General features: G+C 48.3%; 1 protein-coding gene across 1 annotated transcript in view; it reads right to left on the bottom strand.

The window, feature by feature from the left end:
* The window catches only part of LOC147736607 (equilibrative nucleobase transporter 1-like), a 569280-nt gene that overhangs the window by 261702 nt on the left and 285640 nt on the right, over positions 1–21938 (bottom strand). Inside the window, exons 4-5 of the mRNA XM_086953785.1 lie at positions 12992–13068; positions 5159–5251 (exon numbers count right to left, since the gene is read on the bottom strand). Coding sequence (XP_086809911.1) covers positions 5159–5251; positions 12992–13068 — 170 coding nt within the window. The remainder of the gene's footprint in view (positions 1–5158; positions 5252–12991; positions 13069–21938) is intronic.

Here is a 21938-nt window from a genome sequence, read left to right as displayed (position 1 = left end):
GGCCATATGTAGTTGAGGCCATATGTAGTTGAGGCCATTCGTAGTTGAGGCCATTCGTAGTTGAGGCCATTCGTAGTTGAGGCCATTCGTAGTTGAGGCCATTCGTAGTTGAGGCCATTCGTAGTTGAGGCCATTCGTAGTTGAGGCCATTCGTAGTTGAGGCCATTCGTAGTTGAGGCCATTCGTAGTTGAGGCCATTCGTAGTTGAGGCCATTCGTAGTTGAGGCCATTCGTAGTTGAGGCCATTCGTAGTTGAGGCCATTCGTAGTTGAGGCCATTCGTAGTTGGGGCCATTCGTAGTTGAGGCCATTCGTAGTTGAGGCCATTCGTAGTTGGGGCCATTCTTAGTTGAGGCCATTCGTACATGAGGCCATACGTACATGAGGCCATTCGTACATGAGGCCATACATACATGAGGCCATACATACATGAGGCCATACATAGATGAGGCTTCACTGATAAGGCTGTCATAGACTACCGTCGTAGATGAGGTTGTCTCCGAGCTGAGGCTGTCTTAGGCAATGCCATTGTAGATGAGACAGTCATAGACGAGGCCGTCGGCGACGACCGTCGGAGATGAGGCCGTCGGCGACGACCGTCGGAGATGAGGCCGTCGGCGACGACCGTCGGAGATGAGGCCGTCGGCGACGACCGTCGGAGATGAGGCCGTCGGCGACGACCGTCGGAGATGAGGCCGTCGGCGACGACCGTCGGAGATGAGGCCGAAGTCGACGACCGTCGGAGATGTAAATGTAAATGTATGTAAATGTAGTTGAGCTTATATAGCGCACAGCTACCCGCAGTGGGTGTCCCGGCGCTTGCTTAGGGAACCCGTCCTGATATTCCCCTGTGTGATAGCCCCAGCGGGTATCCACAAGGTGAAAGTCAGGCATCCCGCCGCGAGGGGCCGTTGTGGAGATTAAGCAAGCTATTGCCCAGAGTCGCAGAGTGTGAACCCGTGAGTCGAGAAGGCACCGGAGCGAGAATTATCGAGTCCGTGGAATTTTTAGCCCAAGACCCGCCGAGGCGGGGAATTGAACCCTGGTCCAGGACCGATCTCAGCTTCCGGGTCTGCCGCCTCTAACCCCTGAGCCACACGTCGGAGATGAGGCCGAAGTCGACGACCGTCGGAGATGAGGCCGTAGTCGACGACCGTCGTAGATGAGGCCGTAGTCGACGACCGTCGTAGATGAGGCCGTAGTCGACGACCGTCGTAGATGAGGCCGTAGTCGACGACCGTCGTAGATGAGGCTGCCGTAGACTACCATCGTAGATGACAGTCATAGAAGGCCATCGTAGACGAGACCATCGTAGATGAGGTCAATGTTGGTGAGGCAGTAATAGTAGACATGGAGTTTTGTTATAAACTCCAGATGTCAGGTTAAGAGGATTTCCCTGATGCAGTGTCAGGGATGAAAAGGGAGTTGTGGGATCAGCCTCTGAGAAAGTTTTTTCCAATTGCCTCTCTCTATGAGAAGTGCCTTATAAAGACTTAAGGTGAGTCTTTATGGCTTTTATGCGCACCCTCTGGAGGCTCCTGGCACGACTTCTCCCTTTGACCTCTCCTATGAGGTGAAGAAATTCTTGTTGTCCTCATCAGAAGTGGCAGATTAAAGTCTCTGTAGTCCCAATAATAGAGGAAAAGGTTAGACATATTTCGTAGTCTATTACCTTGTTTTCTGCCAATCTGCCATATTACTGCCTTAATAGGGTCAGAGGAATGAAGTAGGATCTTGGATGATCCAAAAAGAAGTAAAATCTGAAGAAACTGAGCAGAGCTCAGGGAGACTCCCTTCACACACGACGTGCGGTGAAAATCTGAGGAGAACTGGCTCTGCAGAGAGAGGGTGCTGATAGCTGATTGGTTGTACCAAAAGTTTGGTTCTTTTAGCATAATGTAGATAGGCTACTAAGATTTGGGCATCAGGCCTTTTTCCTTAGAGCCTACTACTGTTATTTACCTTTGGCACTGCTATTTTTATTTACTGTGAGACTCCCGCCTCGGCGACGGGGAATGATTCAGGCATGTTAATCTATGGAAGATACCCCAATACTGGATAACTTCCGGTACATGAGGGACCATCATCTGGGCCATGTCCCACAAGACATGGTTGAAAAGTTGCCAGGAGACAGTTTGGATTGAGAGATTTGAGAGCCATTTTCCCGTGGAGAAAGAGTTTTTTCCCCAGACCTCCAGCCGCTCTGATTTCCTGCCAGCAGGAGATGGCGGGAAGGCTCCTGACTGACCAGAAGAAGCTTGTATGACCAGATTCTCTGGTGAAGGATAAACAGAAAGGAAGGATGGATCACCTAATGCAGGACATGAACGACGGACCACTGTTCTGATGACCGCTGGGGCAGAAGATGGCTTTTCCCCTGCTGCCATGACTGGTTCCAGTATGGCCTCCTTAAAAAGGAGCACGGGCTCTGTCCTCACAGCCAATGGCAAGAGGGCTTCCATGAGGACATTTGCTTTGGTGTCCATAGATGGAAGCTGTATGTCCAATACCTCTGCAGCTTTCGGCATAATCTTATGCAGGGAGACCACTTTAGGTGTTGGGAAGAGAGAGGGGAGATCCACGGAAAGTTTGGAGGAGGTGTCTAATCCACTAGAGGAGGATAGAGCCTGGAAGTCTCCCTGAACATACTCACGAGGGTTCCCAACAGGGCAGTGGCATCAGATGATGTTGTCACTGTAGTCATGGGCCGAGCACTGTGCGGAGCTACTTTAGCTACCCTTCGGATTGGCCACACTAAGATCCAGCTGATGCAATATGTCGACGAACTGATTCTTTTGAATCATACCAAAATAGGACTTAAAAAAGCCCTTACAGTCCTCTCCAAATATAGCGCCCAAAACAAGCTGGTCGCTAACCAAAGCAAGTTCAAACTAGTGATTTTTGGCCATTACCTGAAAACAAAACTGGCAAAGTGGAGGTCGGTCCGCTGATTTTGGATTGTGTACAAACCTAAAACTACCTTGAGGCCTGGTTTAGCGAAACAGGTCGCCCACGGGCCCACCTCCACAAACTGCAGCAGAAAGGAAAGATGGTCACCTATGCTCTTTGTAAACTATATGCCATCTTAGACAGTCCAACAACTATGGCCATTCAAAGAGTATTGAGGGCCAAATTACTACCGTCCATTAACTACGCACAACAGGCATTTCCGGGGAAGTTTGCGCAGTACTTGGAAAAAAAAACATTGCACAGCGTATAAAAAGATATTTTGCTTACCAGCCTGTACTAGAAACATCTTGATATGCTTGGAATTCAATCTCCACCAACAAAAATTATAGGAGCTGGCTGCCCTGACGAAATACTTTTATTTAACAGCGGCTCCAGAAAACACCATGAAGTCTACCTCACGTATTGCTTAGCCACAGGCTCCACCTCACGCAGCCCGTGGGGATACAAGCATTACATCAGATCCTCGCAGCCAGACTACATCCGCTACCTCTAAATGAACTATATCCATCTGGGAAATCATGGCTGGGAATCAGAGAGTGTCGTCTCTGCAATTATAAAAGAGACTCCCTGGTTCACATCTTACTTTGCTGCCCTGCCCCGCCGATAGTTCGCAGAATCTAGCTCACATCCTTTCTTCTCCAACTGGGCGCCTGCACAGCAAAAGAAGTTGTCCAGCTCCTTTACACTCTGGACATTGTGAAGTATATGGTCAACTATGGGTAATTTGTTTACCATACCCGTATGATATTGAAGGATAAGTTCCCACAGGCTGAGCACGGTGAACAGTCCGGCGGCCCCCAAAAGTCAGGGCCATTGTCCCAGAGGTCTGGTCTTCACTGACCTTCTGACTCACTTTGGGATTCTTTTAGTCTTAAAACTCTGCTGTTATGTTGCATGTTTTAACAAAAGAAGCACAAAAAAATATATATACATCTAGCGATTTTAATAATGTCCTGCACAAATATTTACTCTTCAACCCCCAAAAGTATTTCTTTTTTAAAAAAACATTTTGTAATGGTTTTAAGTAACCACACAAATAAAGAATTAATTCATTCATAGATTCAGTTATGCCAATGAAATCGCATCTTTACTAACAAATCCACCGTTGTGATCAACACCAATTTGCAAATATATAATCAGGCAGGTTCTGTGACCCAGGCCCGAGGACACTGACTGATAGGCCACAGGTGGGGTGGCATGTATCCAGCAGAGAAATGCACTAACAAGGAACCCTAGAACAATCTTACAGTTGGGCACAGCAACACCACAATGGTCCAGTGAGATTGGCCCCAATGAAGCACAAATGGCCCGAGGGGTATGCGCGCTCCCAAAACACCATAAAGTCAGATGCCACATGAGTTAGGAACATATAGCCGATCAGGACACAGCATGGGGAGCAGTGATCACGTGCTTTCCAAGCCAGACATCTGGACACGTTACCCCCTGGCCCCATTGTGTCCACGCACGGTTCAGTCCTATCTGTACTTTGCATTAGACAATTAATTTATGACCCCAAAAGCAGCTACTTACAAAGCTTACCATACATGGACCTCCGGAAATACTTTATTGTATACAATGAACTGTATAAAAAGATATTGCATACAATGAACTGTATAAAAAGAACCCGGGAACTGATTGTTGAGACAGTCCTCAGACCCTTTGCCTGTACCTGACCTCGCAATCGCCCTGTTTAATTAAACAAACTGTTCCAGTTTGACCAAACACCTCTTGTCTCTTGTTTTTTCAAGGTATTTCATGTTCAAGCAACACAGTATGAGCCTGAGGGGGTTGTAGGAGCACTTCATCCCAAAGGCACTGTGGGTACACAGAGAAATCCACAACCTGGGTCTACCAAGGTGGTCAGCCCTCCGCCACCTGCTTCCAGACCTCGCAAGGGTGAACAAATAAGGTGACACGTCTTACCAGCTGTCTGGCCTCCTAGGGAGGAGGAAGTCTCACCAAACTTCACCTTCTAATGTCGGGCCAGTACTGCTTTTGCCCCTCCAGAATAGCAGGGCTTCCAGTATCCCTGAAGTCTTTTGTAGGCTAGTCACCCCCAGAGGAGACCAGTTACCCAAGTGGTTGCTGAACAGACCCCGACACACCAGGGGTCACTATTGAAGGTACAGATTTAGCACTAGCAGAAGCATGCAATGCAAAAAGCCACCTTAGTAAATTCACAGTATTACCTTAATGAGCAGGAAGACGGACGAGGAGGAGTCGTAGGCCCCGTTGTAGAGGGTGATGATAGTGGACCTGTGCTGGCCGAAGAGGTTCCCAACCTGCAGAGGGAGTCAGACTGAGGTCAGAGAGAAGGAAACGCCCAGCAGCACATTCTGCAGTGTTTGAGCCCCTGGTTGTCACTTAATTCTGCCCCTCTCCATCCCTCCAGGGATCTCTCAAGCCCTTTCTCCACATCCCATGTCTCTCTATATTCCTCCAGGCATCCCCCATCACTACATGTGTCTACCAATCTTCCAGACCTTCTCTCTCCATCCCCCTAGGCCCTCACTCCATCCATTCACACCTCTCTTGCCATCCATGCTCTCTCTCCAACCTTCTACGCACATTTACCCCCTTGCTGTCTCTACGCTTCTCCGGGCCTATCTGTCCACACCACCATGCGGCTGTCCCTCCACCCCGAGCTCTCCTTCTCCATCTCTCCAGGCCTCTCTCCCAAGCCATTTCTCTGCCTCCCCAAGTCTCCCTCGACTCCACATTGTGTTTCTATTCCTCCAGGTGCCTCTATGTGCCGTCCGGCACCCTTCCATCCCTCCATGTGTCGTCCATTCTTCCAGGCCTCCCTCTTCTCTCTCATATTTCCCATTGCCTCCCTCCATGCTTCCTTGAACCTCTATTCCATCTTATGCCGATTCCTCAGCGTGCACCTCTCCTCCTTTCTCCCACCCAGCCCTCCCATGACCCTCCTCCTCCTTTACCTTTTTCCTATCAACTTGCAGTATACAGCACCCCACGTTCTGTGCACCTCCTTGCCCCCATATCTCCAAATCACATGGCTTTTCTTGACCCATCCCACCCAAGCCCTAACATCCCTCCTATCCTTTCATATTCCTGGTGCCCTACCTCTCAAGCATCCCTCCTTCTAACTTACATCTCTTGTACTCTCTCTCCTGTTTCTACTGCCCTATTTTGTTACCCTTCCTGTATATCTTGTCCTGTCACCTCTTCTCAGCATCTCATTGCTCATGCCTCTCCTGTTCCCTCATCTTTACATCCCTCATGTCCCTCTGCTGCTCTTTTACATTCCTCTTGCAATGTTCTTGTCCCTTCTTGGGTCACTCTCCTGTTTCTGGGGATGTCTCGTTCATGCCATCCTCTTCTCTACAACGCTAATGCTCTCTCATGCTCCCCAACTTCTTTTGGTTTCAATCTGTCATGTCCCCTCATGTTCCCTCCACTCTCCCTGCCCCCTCACTTTTCTCTTTTTGCCATGCACCTTTTGTGTCCCCTCAATTCTCTCTCCGCTCTCAATATTCTCCTCTTGCTTTTCATCGGACATGTCCCTTAATGTCAAATCACAAAGGAAGCCCTTGGGTCCGGTTCGTAGAGAGGTCTAGCGTGTGGCTCAGGATATCTAAGTGTGCATACTGGGGAATCCCTTTTTAAGGACAGTTCCCCGAACACACCAGTGGTGTCATGCTTCATCATGGGGGTACCTCCTCACGTGAGAACCTAGTCCTCACGTGGGCTACAACCCCCTCAGTATGTTCGACGTATACCTTAAAAGAGAAATGTTTAAGGTATACGTCGAACATACTGAACAGTGAACAACTATCCTGGTTCAGTATTGTTTCACTTATTTTCTATCAACGTTATTACACGCTCTTTTCACTTTTTTATGCAGTATCTACATCACCGACCCTGAAGAAAGCTGTGACACTAACCAATGTCTATCAGGCTGAAACATGTTGGTCTTGTAAGAGCACAGGGGCCTTGAATCCTGGCACCTGTACTATGAGCGATATTCTGGTTTTAATCCTGACACTGGGCAGCTGAATTAAAAAGATATGTCATAGCTGACCCCGTAGCCAGTTTTAATCACTTTTACTCACTCACAATAATGCACTGCACTTTTTTTAGTACACACCGAGCCTTGATGGGGTTTTAGTATGCCCACCTTCCATTTGAAAAACATCCACAAGCTTCTCCCTCGCAGCGAGGGGGTTGTAGCCCACGTGAGGACTAGGTTCTCACGTGGAGGTACCCCCATGATGAAGCATGACACCACTGGTGTGTGAGGGGAACTGTCCTTAAAAAGGGAATCCCAGTTTACACACTTAGATATCCTGAGTCACACGCTAGACCTCTCTACGAACCCGGACCCAAGGCTTCTTTTGTGATGTGTCATTACGAATGGGGAGTTGGTTCCGGCGGGTCCTTAAACCTCCTCTAGCCCCTCCCCTGTGTGATTACTGTCCCATCATTTCTCACCGTCTCCCCCACTTCTCTCCTTTTGCCGTGCATCAGTCATGTCATTCATTTCTCCTCTGGACTAGACTCATGTTGTAGTGGTCTTTTTTTTCGACACATTAATCTGAGCGCTGCTCAATACTCTCTTTAGATTGACTCAATCTCTTCAATTACGTTATTGAACCTAGCACAGTGGTGCCTGGTTGGAAGTATCACTGGCATTAAAGTGAGACATTCTTTTGTGAATTTAATATCGGTACCTCTGTCGTCCTTGCTTTGTCCATTCCTCCTTTGACCCCTTCCTTATCCTCTTCTAATTTTGGTCCACAGATTACACCAATTGTTGACTCATCCAACAGCTAGTCCGCGTCTATTTTTCCTTTGATTTACTGTTCCCTTTTCTCATTTACTCATGAATTGTGGTTACAGCTCTTCTTTCCCCCCCCCCTCTTACTTTGTCACCAAGCTACACCACCACCACGTTTCAACAGCGCAACTTGTACCCTACCGGGTTGGATCACTGGTATAGGGGTAAGAGCACGCTCAGGCCTTTAACCTCCAGTCATTCCTATTTCCCTTTTGTGTTACCGCCTCCATCTGTTACGTCTAGTAATACCGCCCAACCTTTCTTTTCCTTGTCACCATACAGACTACCTCGAGTTTTGGTATTACTATACAGGTATTTATGGGAAAATCATTTTTTTTTGCTTTTCCTATTGGATTAATCACTGTCCACCTGTTCACCTTTCGTCCCCCTTTTTCTCTTCAGCCTTTTAGATGGTTATTATGGGTGCTTGACATCCCCTAGCTATAGCCACAGCGGTTTCTTTTGATGTGTGTGTCTAACATTTATGACTGATATTTTAGCAATTTTCTCCATATCAGAGTAGTAAAATATATGGGGCTTTTCCCCTTCACACTGTTATTGTGGGTTTCTCTACTTCTTGGTTTCCACGAGTGATGGGGTGACGTAATAAATAACACAGTGGGGAGGACATGTGTTCTCCAGTCATTTGTCACCCTGTACCTTTTCTTAAGACAATTTTTGTATCATTCCCAGCCCTGAAGAGTCCGGTAACTACCTGTTTCCCTGATGAAACACGTGTCGGCTGGCTGCGCTATACAACTTGAATTAAAGAACCAAAGACATCTACAAAGAATACTGTTCTAATTTATTCTAACTAATGCTTATATGTCATGTTGTAATAATGTATGTGTGCACGGGAAATAGGTACATGTCCCTTAATGTCCCATCATTTCTCACGATCTGCTCCACTTCTCTCCTTTTGCCTTACACCTGTCATGTCCCCTCATGTTCTCTCAAATCCTTCTGTCCGCTCACTTCTCTCGTCTTGCTTTTTATCTGTCATGTCCCCTAATGTTCCCTCATTTCTCTTTCTCCCACTTCTCTCCTCTTGATTTTTATCTGTGAAGCTCCCTCATGTCCCCTCCGTTCTATGTCCCCTCACTTCTCTCCTCTTGCTTTTTATCTGTCATTTTCCATCATGTTCCCTCATTTCTCTATCTCTCTTCTCTCCTCTTGATTTTCATCTGTGATGCCCCCTCAGTTCTTTCTGTCCCTTCACTTCTCTCCTCAAGCTTTTTATCACATATGATGCCACAACTCTCCTCGCCCACAACCCCGGACACACACCACTATGCTGCGAAGCCATCCCAGGACGTACCCACGGCCCATTCGCCTGCCTCTCCTGCAAGTTCAACTGCTTCAGGACCCTCACCAAACCCACTTCCTCCACACACAGCTCCGACTCTAACTGCCTGAAGTGCATCCTGCTTAACACCCGCTCGGTCCACAGACACGCAACTGAACTCTGGGACCTACTCGACACTGCGTCACCGGACATCGCCTTCCTTACAGAAACATGGATGAACACATCATCAGCACCCGACATCGCCATAGCCATACCAAACGCTTACAAGATCATCCGAAAAGACCGCACCAACCAAACAGGAGGAGGCATCGCCATCATCCACAGGAACACCATCAAAATCACGACCAGCTCCAACGATAATCTTGCAACCGCCGAACATCTCCACTTTCAGATCCACACCGACCCTAGGACCACACTTAGAGGCACCCTCATCTACAGGCCTCCAGGTACCCGCACTCAATTCAGCGATGACATCACAGACTTCGTCAGTCCACATACCCTCGCCTCCGAGAACTACATTCTACTAGGAGACCTCAACTACCACCTTGAAAACAAACACGACAGCAACACCTCCACCCTTCTGGACAACCTGGCCAATCTCGGACTCAAACAACTTGTTGACACCCCCACCCATGTAGCCGGACACACGCTTGACCCTATCTTCACCTCCAGCAAGCACATCTCCTTCGATCGCACCACAAATCTCCACTGGACGGACCACAGCTGTGTTCACTTCAGCTACAAAACCACCCTGACCCACAACCGCCCACAACCTATACCTCGGAGAAACTGGAACAAGATCACCTCCGACCAACTCCTCACATCACTCAACCAAAACCCTCCCACCCTCTCTCTGGACCCAAACCAAGCGGCCATCAATCTCAAGCAATGGATCACCCACAGTGCTGACGAATTAGCACCCCTGAAAAAGCACCAGATCAAATCAGCCAGCAAAAAGGCTCCTTGGTTCAATGATGACCTTAAAAAATCCAAGAAGCTATGCCGCACCCTGGAGAAAACATGGAGAAAAAACCCAACCACCGACAACATGGCCACCCTTAAGGCAGCCACCCGCAAATACCACCAACTGATTCGATCCGCCAAGAAATCAGCATTCACGAAGCATCTCGACAACAACACTCACAACAGCAAGGAACTTTTCAACATCGTCAAAGAATTCACCAACCCCACCGCAGCATCCAACGACATCACTCCCTCCCAAGACCTCTGCGATGCGTTATCCTCCTTCTTCTACAACAAAATTGCCGACATCCACAACAGCTTCGAGAATACGCCCAGCGATCAACCCTCCCCACCCCCCTCAGATCCTACTACGCCAACTAACTTCCTTAGCGCCTGGAACCCAATCACCACTGAAGACACCATCCACCTAATGAACTCAATCCACTCTGGCTCGCCAACCGACCCCTGCCCCCACCACATCTTCAACAAAGCTGACTCCATCATCGCACCCCATCTCCGTGATGTCATTCAACTGCTCATTCAACTCTGCCACCTTCCCAGAAAGCTGGAAACACGCCGAACTCAGCGCCCTTTTGAAGAAACCCACAGCAGACCACTCTGAACTTAAAAACTACCAACCCATATCCCTCCTCCCATTCTCGGCCAAAGTCATTGAGAAAGCCGTCAACAGTCAGCTCGCCACCTTCCTTGAATCCAACAACTCCCTCGATCCCTCTCAGTCCGGATTTCGCGCCAAACACAGCACCGAAACCGCCCTCATTACAGCAACAGACGACATCCGAACACTACTGGACAACGGAGAAACAGCGGCCCTCATTTTACTCGACCTCTCCGCCGCTTTCGACACAGTCTGCCACAGCACCCTCATACAACGCCTCAGCAACATCGGCATACAAGGAAAAGCCTTGGACTGGATCACCTCGTTCCTAGCTGGGAGAACCCAGAGAGTCCGACTTCCCCCATTCAACTCGGAGGCCACTGAAGTCATCTGTGGAGTACCACAAGGATCATCACTCAGTCCCACCCTCTTCAACGTTTACATGAGCCCACTCGCATCCATCGCGCGCCAACACAACCTCAACATCATCTCTTACGCCGACGACACCCAATTAATCCTTTCCCTCACCAAAGACCCCGACACCGCCAAAACCAATCTTCACGAAGGCATGAAAGAAGTAGCCGAATGGATGAAACATAGCCGCCTAAAACTCAACTCAGACAAAACGGAGGTGCTCATCCTAGGATCTTCCCCCTCTGCCTGGGACGACTCTTGGTGGCCTTCCGCTCTGGGCACAGCACCCACACCCACAGACCATGCACGTAACCTTGGCTTCATCCTAGACTCCTCTCTCTCGATGTCCAGACAAGTCAACGCAGTCTCATCCTCCTGCTTCAACGTACTTCGCACTCTCAAAAAGATCTTCCGCTGGATTCCCCTCGAGACAAGAAAGACTGTCACTCACGCACTGGTCACGAGTCGACTGGATTATGGTAACACACTTTACGCCGGAATCACAGCAAAATTACAGAAAAAACTCCAGCGCATCCAAAACGCATCAGCGAGACTCATTTTAGACATCCCTCGCCAAGATCACATCACCGGACACCTAAAAGACCTCCACTGGCTTCCCGTCAACAAGAGAATTACATTCCGTCTTCTCACCCACGCACAAGGCCCTCTACAAATTATGACCCGAATGCCTCAGCACTCGACTATCCTTCTACACACCCTCCCGCCAACTTAGATCGTCCAATCAAGCCCTCGCCGCAGTCCCGCGCATCCAAAAATCCACCATGGGTGGCAGATCCTTCTCCTTCCTGGCTGCCAAGACCTGGAACTCACTCCCCACTCACCTCCGCCTTACTCAAAACCACATCTCCTTCAGAAAAGTACTTAAACACCTGGCTATTCGACAAATAATGAACCCCTTCCCAAGCACCTTGAGACCCTCTGGGTGAGTAGTGCGCTATACAAATGCCCGAACTTGAACTTGAACTTGAATGACTCGGCCTCCGACGGACATCTCGGTGCTCTTACAGGCAGGGGATGAAAGAGGCAATTAGTTAAAATAGCCAAGTTTTAAGATGGTTTTTAAAACCAGAAAAACTGGGACATGCACGAATAAACAGAGGGAGCTTATTCCAGCGGTGCGGGCGAGATAGGAAAATGACCGACCACCATATTATGATGTACAAATGCACTGAGGATGTAGTACAAGTTGATTTTTAGATCCTACGCTCCTATCAGGAATGTGTTGAAAAAGTCTATCCTGAAGATATTTTGGACCTAAGCCTGACCGAGATTTGTAGGTCTGGCAGAATAGTGTGAACAATGCTCTCTTATTAATAGGGAGCCATTGGAGGGCTCAAATCGTGAGAGCTGGCGGTCTACATGGGGGAAAGTTGTTGACCATGTGGGTGGCGGTGTTTTGAACTACCTGCATTTTAGTTACATGGAATTAATTTATAGCGAGGGACAAGGTATTACCATTATCCAAATGGCTGATGTTTAATGCTTGGATGCGTGTCTTCCAGAAACTCAAAGGGAGGCACTGAAATATTTTCCCTCAACTCTCTGCCCCTCAATACTCTCCTCTTGCTTTTTATCTCTCGTGTACCCTCATATTCCCTCAATTGTCTCTGTCCTTTCAGGTCTCTTCACATCCTATTTCTTTCTTTTGTGATCTCTCTTGTTGCTCCTGCCCTGAGCCTCATTCCTTTCTTTTTCATGCCCTCACCTGTCCACTCCAGGACTTTCTGGGTTCTCTCTCCATTGCTCTTCTGTCCCCTTTTGCATCGCCTGCCCCCTCCATGCCTTTCCTGCCCTCTTCCACCCTCTCTACCTGCCTCCCCCCAATTCGTCCTCTTGAATGCCCTTTACATGTGTGTCCTCTGGGTGTTCAATGCCAGCCATGCTGGGACATGTCCACACACCTGCATGTTCGTCAAGATGAAGAGGAGGCCTCCAATCGACAGCAATGGGATAGCAGGGAACAGGAGCCAAGCGGAAGCTGGAGTGGGAGAAGAAGGAACAGGTTACCTGGGATAGTGCCTTAAACACAGAGTCGAGAATATAACGCCCAGTGTGTAGACACAATCGCCTGTAGTAAGTACCATTAAAAAAAAAGAACATATGTAACTTCCAGCAGAGGCATGCAAACCATGACATGGCAGCTATGACACACCAGGCCAAAAGACCGGCTGCGTGTGAAGAAATGTCTAACTTTATGGCACATCATGAGAAGACTTAAGCATGTATATTTCAGATAGTAAAATGCCCAGCTATGCTGCAAACTACAAAACATGCTTAACTGTAACTATGTAAAGACATGCCTTAGCTGCACAACATAAAACGGCATGCTTAAATATATAGCAGAAAAAAAGCGTAACCATACAACCTGCACATCTGCACTATGCAAAGACATGCCTAACTGTACAACATATTGTACAAAGACATGCCCACTGTACTACATACCAATGGAAGACATGCCTAAAGGTACAACATATCGTACGAAGACATGCCCAGCTGTACTTCATACTAATGGAAGACATGCCAAACCATACAACATATTGTACAAAGACATGCCCAAATTTACTACATACAAATGGAATACCTGCCTAATCGTACAACATATCATACAAAAACATGCCCAACTGTACTTAATACCAATGGAAGACATGCCTAACCATACAACATATCGTACAAAGACATTCCCAACTGTACTACATACCAATGAAAGACATGTCTAACCGTACAACATATCGTACAAAGACACGCCCAGCTGTTCTTCATACTAATGGAAGACATGCCTAACCATACAACATATTGTACAAAGATGTGCTCAACTGTACTAAATACAAATGGAGACATGAATAACCGTACAACATATCGCACAAAGACATGTCCGATAAGTACATATCAATGGAAGGCACACTTAAAAGCTGTACTACACAATACAAAGACAGGCCCAGCTGTACTACACACAACGCATAAACAAGCCCAGCTGTACTAAACACAATGCAAAGACAGGTCCAGCTGTACAACCTACAATGCAAAGACTGGCCCAGCCGTACTATGCACAATACAAAGACAGGCCTAGCGGTACTACACACAATGCAAAGACATGCCCAGCTGTACAACCTACAATGCAAAGACTGGCCCAGCTGTACTATGCACAATGCAAAGACAGGCACGGCTGTACTACACACAATGCAAAGACATGCCAAGCTGTACTTCACACAATAAAAAGACAGGATCAGCTGTACCACACACCATGCAAAGACAGGCCCAGCTGTACTACCCACCATGCAAAGACAGGCCCAGCTGCACTACACACCATGCAAAGACAGGCCTAGCTCTACTACACGCCATGCAAAGACTGGTCAGCTCTACTACACACAATACAAAGACAAGCCCAGCTGCACTGCACACCATGCACAGACAGGCCCAGCTGCACTACACACCATGCAAAGACAGGCCCAGCTGCACTACACACCATGCAAAGACAGGCCCAGCTGGACATCCTACAATGCAAAGACAGGCCCAGCTGCACCACACACCATGCAAAGACAGGTCCAGCTGGACAACCTACAATGCAAAGACAGGCCCAGCTGTACTACACACCATGCAAAGACGTGCACAGCTGACCTACACACAATACAAAAACAGGCTCAGCTGACCTACACACAATAAAGAGAGGCCCATATATACTACACGCAATGCAAACACAAGCCTAGCTGTACTACACACCATGCAAAGCCAGGCCCAGCTCTACTACACACCATGCAAAGACAGGCCCAGCTGTACTACACACCATGCAAAGACAGGCCCAGCTTCACTACACACCATGCAAAGACAGGCCTAGTTGTACTACACACCATGCAAAGACAGGCCCAGCTGTACTACACACCATGCAAAGACAGACCCAGCTGTACTACACACCATGCAAAGACAGGCCCACCTGTATTATACACAATAAAAGGACAGGCCCAGCTGTACTACACACCATGCAAAGACAGGCTCAGCTGTACTACACACCATGCAAAGACACTTAAATCGTGTATAATCTGAATAGAAATGTTAGAATGGTCCATGTAAAATAAGAAAACAAGTTACTTACCTGTAACTTTGGTTCCCCAGTATTGGTAACTTCCATAGATTTCCATGCTTTGTATCATTCCCCGTCGTCGGACTGCGAGTCTCGGTAATAAAAAATATCATAGTAGTAGGTACAAAAGAGAAAGGAAAGGCCTAGGCCTCACTCCCTTTTGTAACATATCAGCCTCTTTTTGTAAAAGAGACCAAACTCTAGGCGTCAGCCAATCAGAAGAGCCTCACCCTTAGAACCTTCCTGAAGGAACCTCAGAGCCTCAGATTTTAGTAGCCGTAGTGTGCTAGATACCATACTTGCTGAAGGCTGAGCTTTCCCCGGGGAGGTGGGTGGGCGCATGGGAATCTATGAAAGTTACCAATACTGGGGAACCAAAGTTACAGGTAAGTAACTTGTTTTCTTGCCCCAGTATTGGAACTTTCATAGATTCCCATGCTTTGTATCAGAATAGCAAGCAGTAAACACCATAAACACATTTTGTAAAGCAGTATATCATAACATTAGCAAGAAAAGTACAAAATGTGTCACCCATGGAATGTGGGATAGAAAGGAAAGCTCACCCATCACTTGAAGAGGTTTCTCAGGACAGCCTGGCCCACAGCCGCGTCATCCTGCTGCAATGACTAAGCAATAATGCTTAGTGAACGTGTGCACGCTGCTCCAGGTAGCAGCCCTGAAGATGTCCTTGATATGTACCCCCGCAAAGAGGGCCGTAGAAGAAGCCACTGATCTCGTCGAGTGAGCACGGATCTTGCCCACTAGAGGTTTCCCTGCTAACTTGTGGCAATGCAGAATGGCACTTGAAATCCATCTCGAGATCCCCTGTTTGGACAGAGGGAGACCCTTGTTTGGACCGCCGAAAGCAATGAACAATTGCGAAGATTTTCTAAAGTCGTTGGTGCGGTCTATGTAGAACTTTAGACAGCGTTGCAAATCTAGAGTGTGCAATGTCTTTTCTGCTGGAGTGACTGGGTTTGGAAAAAATGTCTTTAGTATGACAGGCTCATTTAGGTGAAAGTCAGTGGGGACCTTGGGAATGAACCTTGGGTTCGTCCTTAAGATGGTAGTGTTCTTTTTGAACTGCAAAAACGGTTCTTGGATAGTTAGGGCTTGCATCTCCCCCACTCGCCTCGCTGATGTGAGGGCCAAGAGTAAAGCTAACTTCCATGATAAGAATTTTAGGTCTGAGCGGTGAATCGGCTCAAAAGTCCCTTCACTAGTTGAGCCAGGACTAAGTTTAGATGCCATGCTGGAGGAGGAGATCGCACTGGCGGATAGACCCTGAACAGGCCTTTGAGGAATTGTTTGATAATTCTTGCAGACCACAACGAAGGACCAGAATCAGATCTTCTGAATCTCGAAATCGCCGCTAAATGAACCTTGATAGTAGAATGGGCCAGATTAGACTTAGCTAGCGAGAGTAGGTAAGGTAGGAGCTGATGAGGTTTTGACGTGAAAGGATCAATCTTTTCTTTTTTGCACCAAATACAGAATCTTTTCCACTTCAGTCTGTATGTTTTGTTTGTGGACGGAGCCCTTGCCTGAGAGAGGATGTCTTTGACCTCATTGGAAAGAGGAACATTCATGTATTCTCGCTGGTCAGGAGCCATGCAGTCAGGTGCAACGATCTTGGGTCTGGATGCCAAACTTGTCCTCTGGACATTGCCAGGAGATCCGGAACATCCTCTAGCTTTATCGGAGGTACTAGCGATAACAGATGTAGCTCGGTGTACCAGAATTGTCTTGGCCATGCCGGGGCTATCAGGATGAGCTTGCATGGTTCCGTCCTCATTTTCCTGATGAGACGAGGAAGCAGGGGAATCGGTGGAAATGCATATAGAAACCTCCCCGTCCAGGCTATCGATAGGGCATTGCCCAATGAGCCTTGGTGATGGAACCTGCTGGCGTAGGCTCGGCACTTTGTTGGTCGGCGTTGCAAAAAGGTCCACCTCTGGTGTGCCCCATTTTTGAAAGAGTAGATCTAGAACCTGTTTCAGCTCCCACTCGTGACTGACTGAGGCGAGCCTGCTCAGCCTGTCGGCGCCCTCGTTGAGCACTCCTGGTAAGTGCTCCGCCTTTAGAGAAATTCCGTGAAGAATTGTCCATTCCAGAATCTGTTGAGCCTCTCGCGACAAGGGGAGTGACCTCGTCCCTCCTTCCTTGTTCACATAATGCATAGCCGTGGTGTTGTCCGTCCTGACTAGCACCTGTGAACCCTGGAGACGCGGAAGAAAGGCTTGAAGGGCTAGCCTGATCGCTCTCAGCTCCAACAGGTTGATGTGTAGCTTATGGTCGCTTGGAGACTAATGGCCGCTGACCTGCAGGTCCTGCATCACTGCTCCCCATCCCTCCAATGACGCATCCGTCGTCAGTATGTGAGGTGATGGAACGTTTGCGAAGGATAGACCTTGGCATAAGTTTGATTCGACCACCAAAGCACTGCCTCCTTCATCTCTCGAGTGACCATTACTTTGACGAACGATCCGTGCACTTGTTGCCACTGGAGGTCCAGTTGCTCCTGCAGGGGGCGCATCCGGAGCCTGCAGTGCGGGATCAGGGGAATACATGATGACATCACCCCCAACAGCGACTTGTAGCTGCGTACAGAAAGACACTTTTTTCTTTGAAGGCTTCCTGCTAATCTTTGCAGTTTCTGTACCCTTTCTCGAGTAGGAAATGCCTTTGAGAGCTGCGAATCCAACATCGCTCCCAGGAACCGCGCTGTCCGAGACGGCAGCAGCGTGGATTTCTCCCTGTTCAAGGTGAGACCCAGATTTTGGAACAGAGTGGTGCAAGCCTGCACTGCGTCCTGCGCTAATGCTCTGGTCGGGGCCTTCAGTAACCAATCGTCCAGGTAAGGGAAGACCTGGAAGTGGGTTTTCCGCAGAAATGCTGCTACAGGTGCCAGAAACCTCGTAAAAATCCTTGGAGCAGAGCGAAGGCCGAACGGCAAGACTCTGAACTGAAAATGGCTCTTGGCTACTGTGAAGCGTAGGAACCTTCTGTGCGCTGGGTGAATCGGGACATGGAAGTACGCATCCTCCAGATCGAGTGTGGCCATATAATCCCCCGGGTTGACCATCTTCAAAACGTCCTGTATTCTCGGTGTCAGGAGAAAACATCAAGTTGTCTAGGCTGACAAAGAAATCGTCTACCACAGTAGGTGAAAGTGGAACCACTTGATCCAGCAGATCAAATGTGCATAGATGAGAGGCATTGCCGTCAGCGCTTGTTGCCACGCTAGCAATGGTCATATCAGATGATACCTGTGTGCCTGGTGTTTCTCGTACCTCACCCTCAGTTAGACTTACTGGTGAGATCTCAATGAATGCAGTCATCAGGATCTGTAGCTGTTGGGGGCAACACAATGCATGAGCCGTAACAGGCCCTAGCAAGGCGTCGACATCCGATGGCAGGACTGATGGAAGTGTAAGACAAATGTCGAACACGCATTCCTCTCCGCAAAGCAGGCATCGTAGAACAGGTAAGATGCAATCTTGCCAGATTGGTCTGAACGAAAGAAGCCATGTCGTATTCAGATCTCTTAAACGAGCCAAGCCGAGAATCTGTGTTATCCTCTCACGATACCTCTGGGCACGGACCGTCTGTTCCATGAGGTTCTAGGTATCGCCAGTTACTGAACTTGCCATATCAGAGCAGAAGAAATAAAAAAAGTATTCCTGCTACGAGTCCCAAGATGAGAGGCAGGCCGCCGAACACAGAGTGCACGAAATTTGGGAAAATGCAGAGGACTGCTTCAAATGGTGCTAACAGTCCCGAAAAAATCGTCTTAAATACATGTGGGATGCCACTGGTATCAGACATGTTTAAGATTTGACTTAACATTTCTGCGAAATGTACAGGGCAGTGTGTTGATAATAATGCATGTATCTCTGCAGATGTCCTTGCAACTTGCAGATCATACGTTTCTTTTCATGATGTCAGTGGCACAGATTTTTGCAAAAGAATAGAATTTAGTCTGCTTAAAGTTTCAATTCGTATAGAAGAGATATTCAATGAAGGCCATATTGCCGTCTGACTGTCTGACTTGTGAGCTGGGTACAATACTTGCATACAACAAGTGACCATGGAAGACACAGTAACCAGATAAACTTTTCCTGGCACCATGCCACAGCAGCTGTGATCATTCAACATAACGAAACTGCCATTGGATAGCTGCCTGAAAACGGGTTCCATCGGTGTGGAGGGAGTACCGTGCAGGTGACATGAAAGGTTATTCGCAGAACCATCACAGGCTCCGTGTAAATTAATACCCTGGCATGTTTGGTATTGGTCAACATTGTTTTCACTCCTGTATTATTTACATTTTTAAAATAAAACGTTTCTGGATCTGTAACATTAAACCCTGAGAAGTAAGGAAACATTTCATAAAATGTTTTAGAGCTGCCTTTTTGTGGTGTTGGACAATGTTCCCATTGATTATACATAAAAATATTTCTCGGGCTTGCATATTTGTGCAAATAGTGCCAAAAGGGTAAAACAATACATTTGTTCATAGTCCGATGACCCTTCTAAATAGTCATGTTTAGTATATTTCGCAGACATTTCTAAATCCGACATCATATTATTAATTGTCTCAAAGTCCCAATCATCAGAGAATCTGCTGGGTGTTGCAAAGTCATTCACAGAAACCTTGAACTGATGTGGAATCCTCAGCATCTCTACCGGGCCATAGATATCATAATCAGTTCTATCCCATACTATACCTCCTGGTATAGGGATGGTTATGATGTTTACCGATGACCGTTCTCTTTTTTTAACATGTGATGATTTGTGTGGTTTTAGGACCAAGTTGATTTTCTGACTTGCTGTGTCCATTGTACTGTATTTTCCATCTATCATTTGTCCCAGGTGTAGGAAAGTAGATCCCGACTATGGTTGCCCCCAACTTTTTGCCCTGTGTTTTAGCTGGTTTTTGACATAGTTGGCCTGGGACCCTGCCAATCAGGACCCCAGGCCTACTGCTCTCTCTGTAAAATGGATTCCATGTACCTTAGGTACATATCCAATTGGTACTGGGCCACCTTATAAGACCCTGTAACTCAGGGCATAGGTGTACCCAGGGACTGCAGCATGTATTATGCCACCCCTGGCTGGCCATCTAAATCTGACACAACTGGCTGCACTACAGCTGGGGCAAGGTGGTGTAATCACCCTTTCCTTTAGATATAGTATACCTATATCTAACCCTAAAATGGACACATAGATTCCTATAAGTCACTCCTATGGCAGGCCTTAACAATCCTGAAGGCAGAGTGCTTGGAATTATGTGAGATGGTGCTCTGGCATGAGCTGAGCCCGTTTGCGGAACCAAGTCCTAATAGCTGTTCCATGATAACGCGTACCATATACTCTTAAGTGCATTATAATCCTTGCGGTTATATGCCAACTCTGGTATCGCTTTATCAAAACATGTCGAGTAAGGTGTCATACGAATTGGAATACTAACCCCTCGCCAATTATGGCGACGCGGTTAGCATTCCACCCTTCTAGAGGGACACAACATGTTTGTAACTGTGAGCCCCGGTTAAAGTTAACTCGAGCCTCAGCATCACAAAATGGATGCTGCCACCACAGACACAAGTCTGACCCCCTACAGCTGGGAGTCCTTCCAGCGAGGGGAGCTTGGACAAAGGGTTTCCTGTCAGGGGCGGTGCTAGCACCATACCAGACAGGGTTTTGTGTATCCTGGGTAAGCAGGGCTTTACAGGAAGGTGACTGCAAGTGGCACCCCGGTGCTCACAATGCATAGGCCGGCTTGAACCAGTTCCAGGGGTACACCAGCCCCTGAGCTGGGGAAAGTCCGGCATGGGAGAGGGGTGTAACCACCCCCCTTCCTGGTCCCACCCATGGGCAGGACCTAGTCGCGTGCCAGCCCCTTTTCCTAGTATAAAGTTAGGAGCTGGCCCCCTTCCAAATTAGATCATCTTTGAATCCTGAAACTACTTTCCACGAAAGGAACTCAAGACTTCTTCTCAAGATTTCTCCCTTGTGACTAAGGAGTAGTCACCCTGCAGCAGCAGGCACCAACTAAGTATCTGCGGTTTGCTAAGACGTCCTTCCTCCAGGAACCAGACCGACCAGCACGACGAGACCCAGACTCCCTGCCCTCTCTGACCTCTACCTGCCTCTACAGCACAGCTGAGAACCGTGGGTGCGACGAGACCAGTGGACCCGGCGACCATCAGAACCAGCACGACACTGACCCAGCACGACCGCCGAGGGACCCTCGAGGGGGTGCAGTGGGGTAAGAGAAGCCCCAACCCCAAGCAGCACGAGCACCGAAGACCAGCCCCCCAGCATCCACCAGATCTGCGTGGGGCCCTTTTGCTTTTGTGTCGCTTGCCACGTTGTCCCGTCACTTGCCCGTTGGCTAGTGACCCTCCAGACGACGTCCTACGTTTGTTTCACCGCTGGCCTAGCTCCTCTAGACTGGCCCTAGTCTCCTCCTGAAGGGGACCTTCCTCGGACCCTCCTGGTCCATCCAAGACGCCATTTTGTGTCGCCACGTGGGCTTGCCGTAGCCAAGGCTTGTTGCCTCCTTCACCGGATCCAGCATCGCCAGCAGCAGACATCTGACGTGGGACAGCTCGCAGACCTCCAGCCTGGTCGACATCAGCACCCCTGGTCCGTGCAGCAGCAGAATCCAGTGTCACCTCTTCACCTGGCTGAGTGACCTCGTCCTGTGCCATCCTGGTGCCCACCTAATCACTGGCTAGTGATTCAGAACTTGGTCCCCTCTGCTTACA

Source organism: Lissotriton vulgaris, chromosome 1_2, assembly GCF_964263255.1.
Source record: "Lissotriton vulgaris chromosome 1_2, aLisVul1.2, whole genome shotgun sequence".
In the NCBI taxonomy this organism is placed as follows: domain Eukaryota; kingdom Metazoa; phylum Chordata; class Amphibia; order Caudata; family Salamandridae; genus Lissotriton; species Lissotriton vulgaris.
This window is presented reverse-complemented; position numbering and strand designations above follow the sequence as displayed.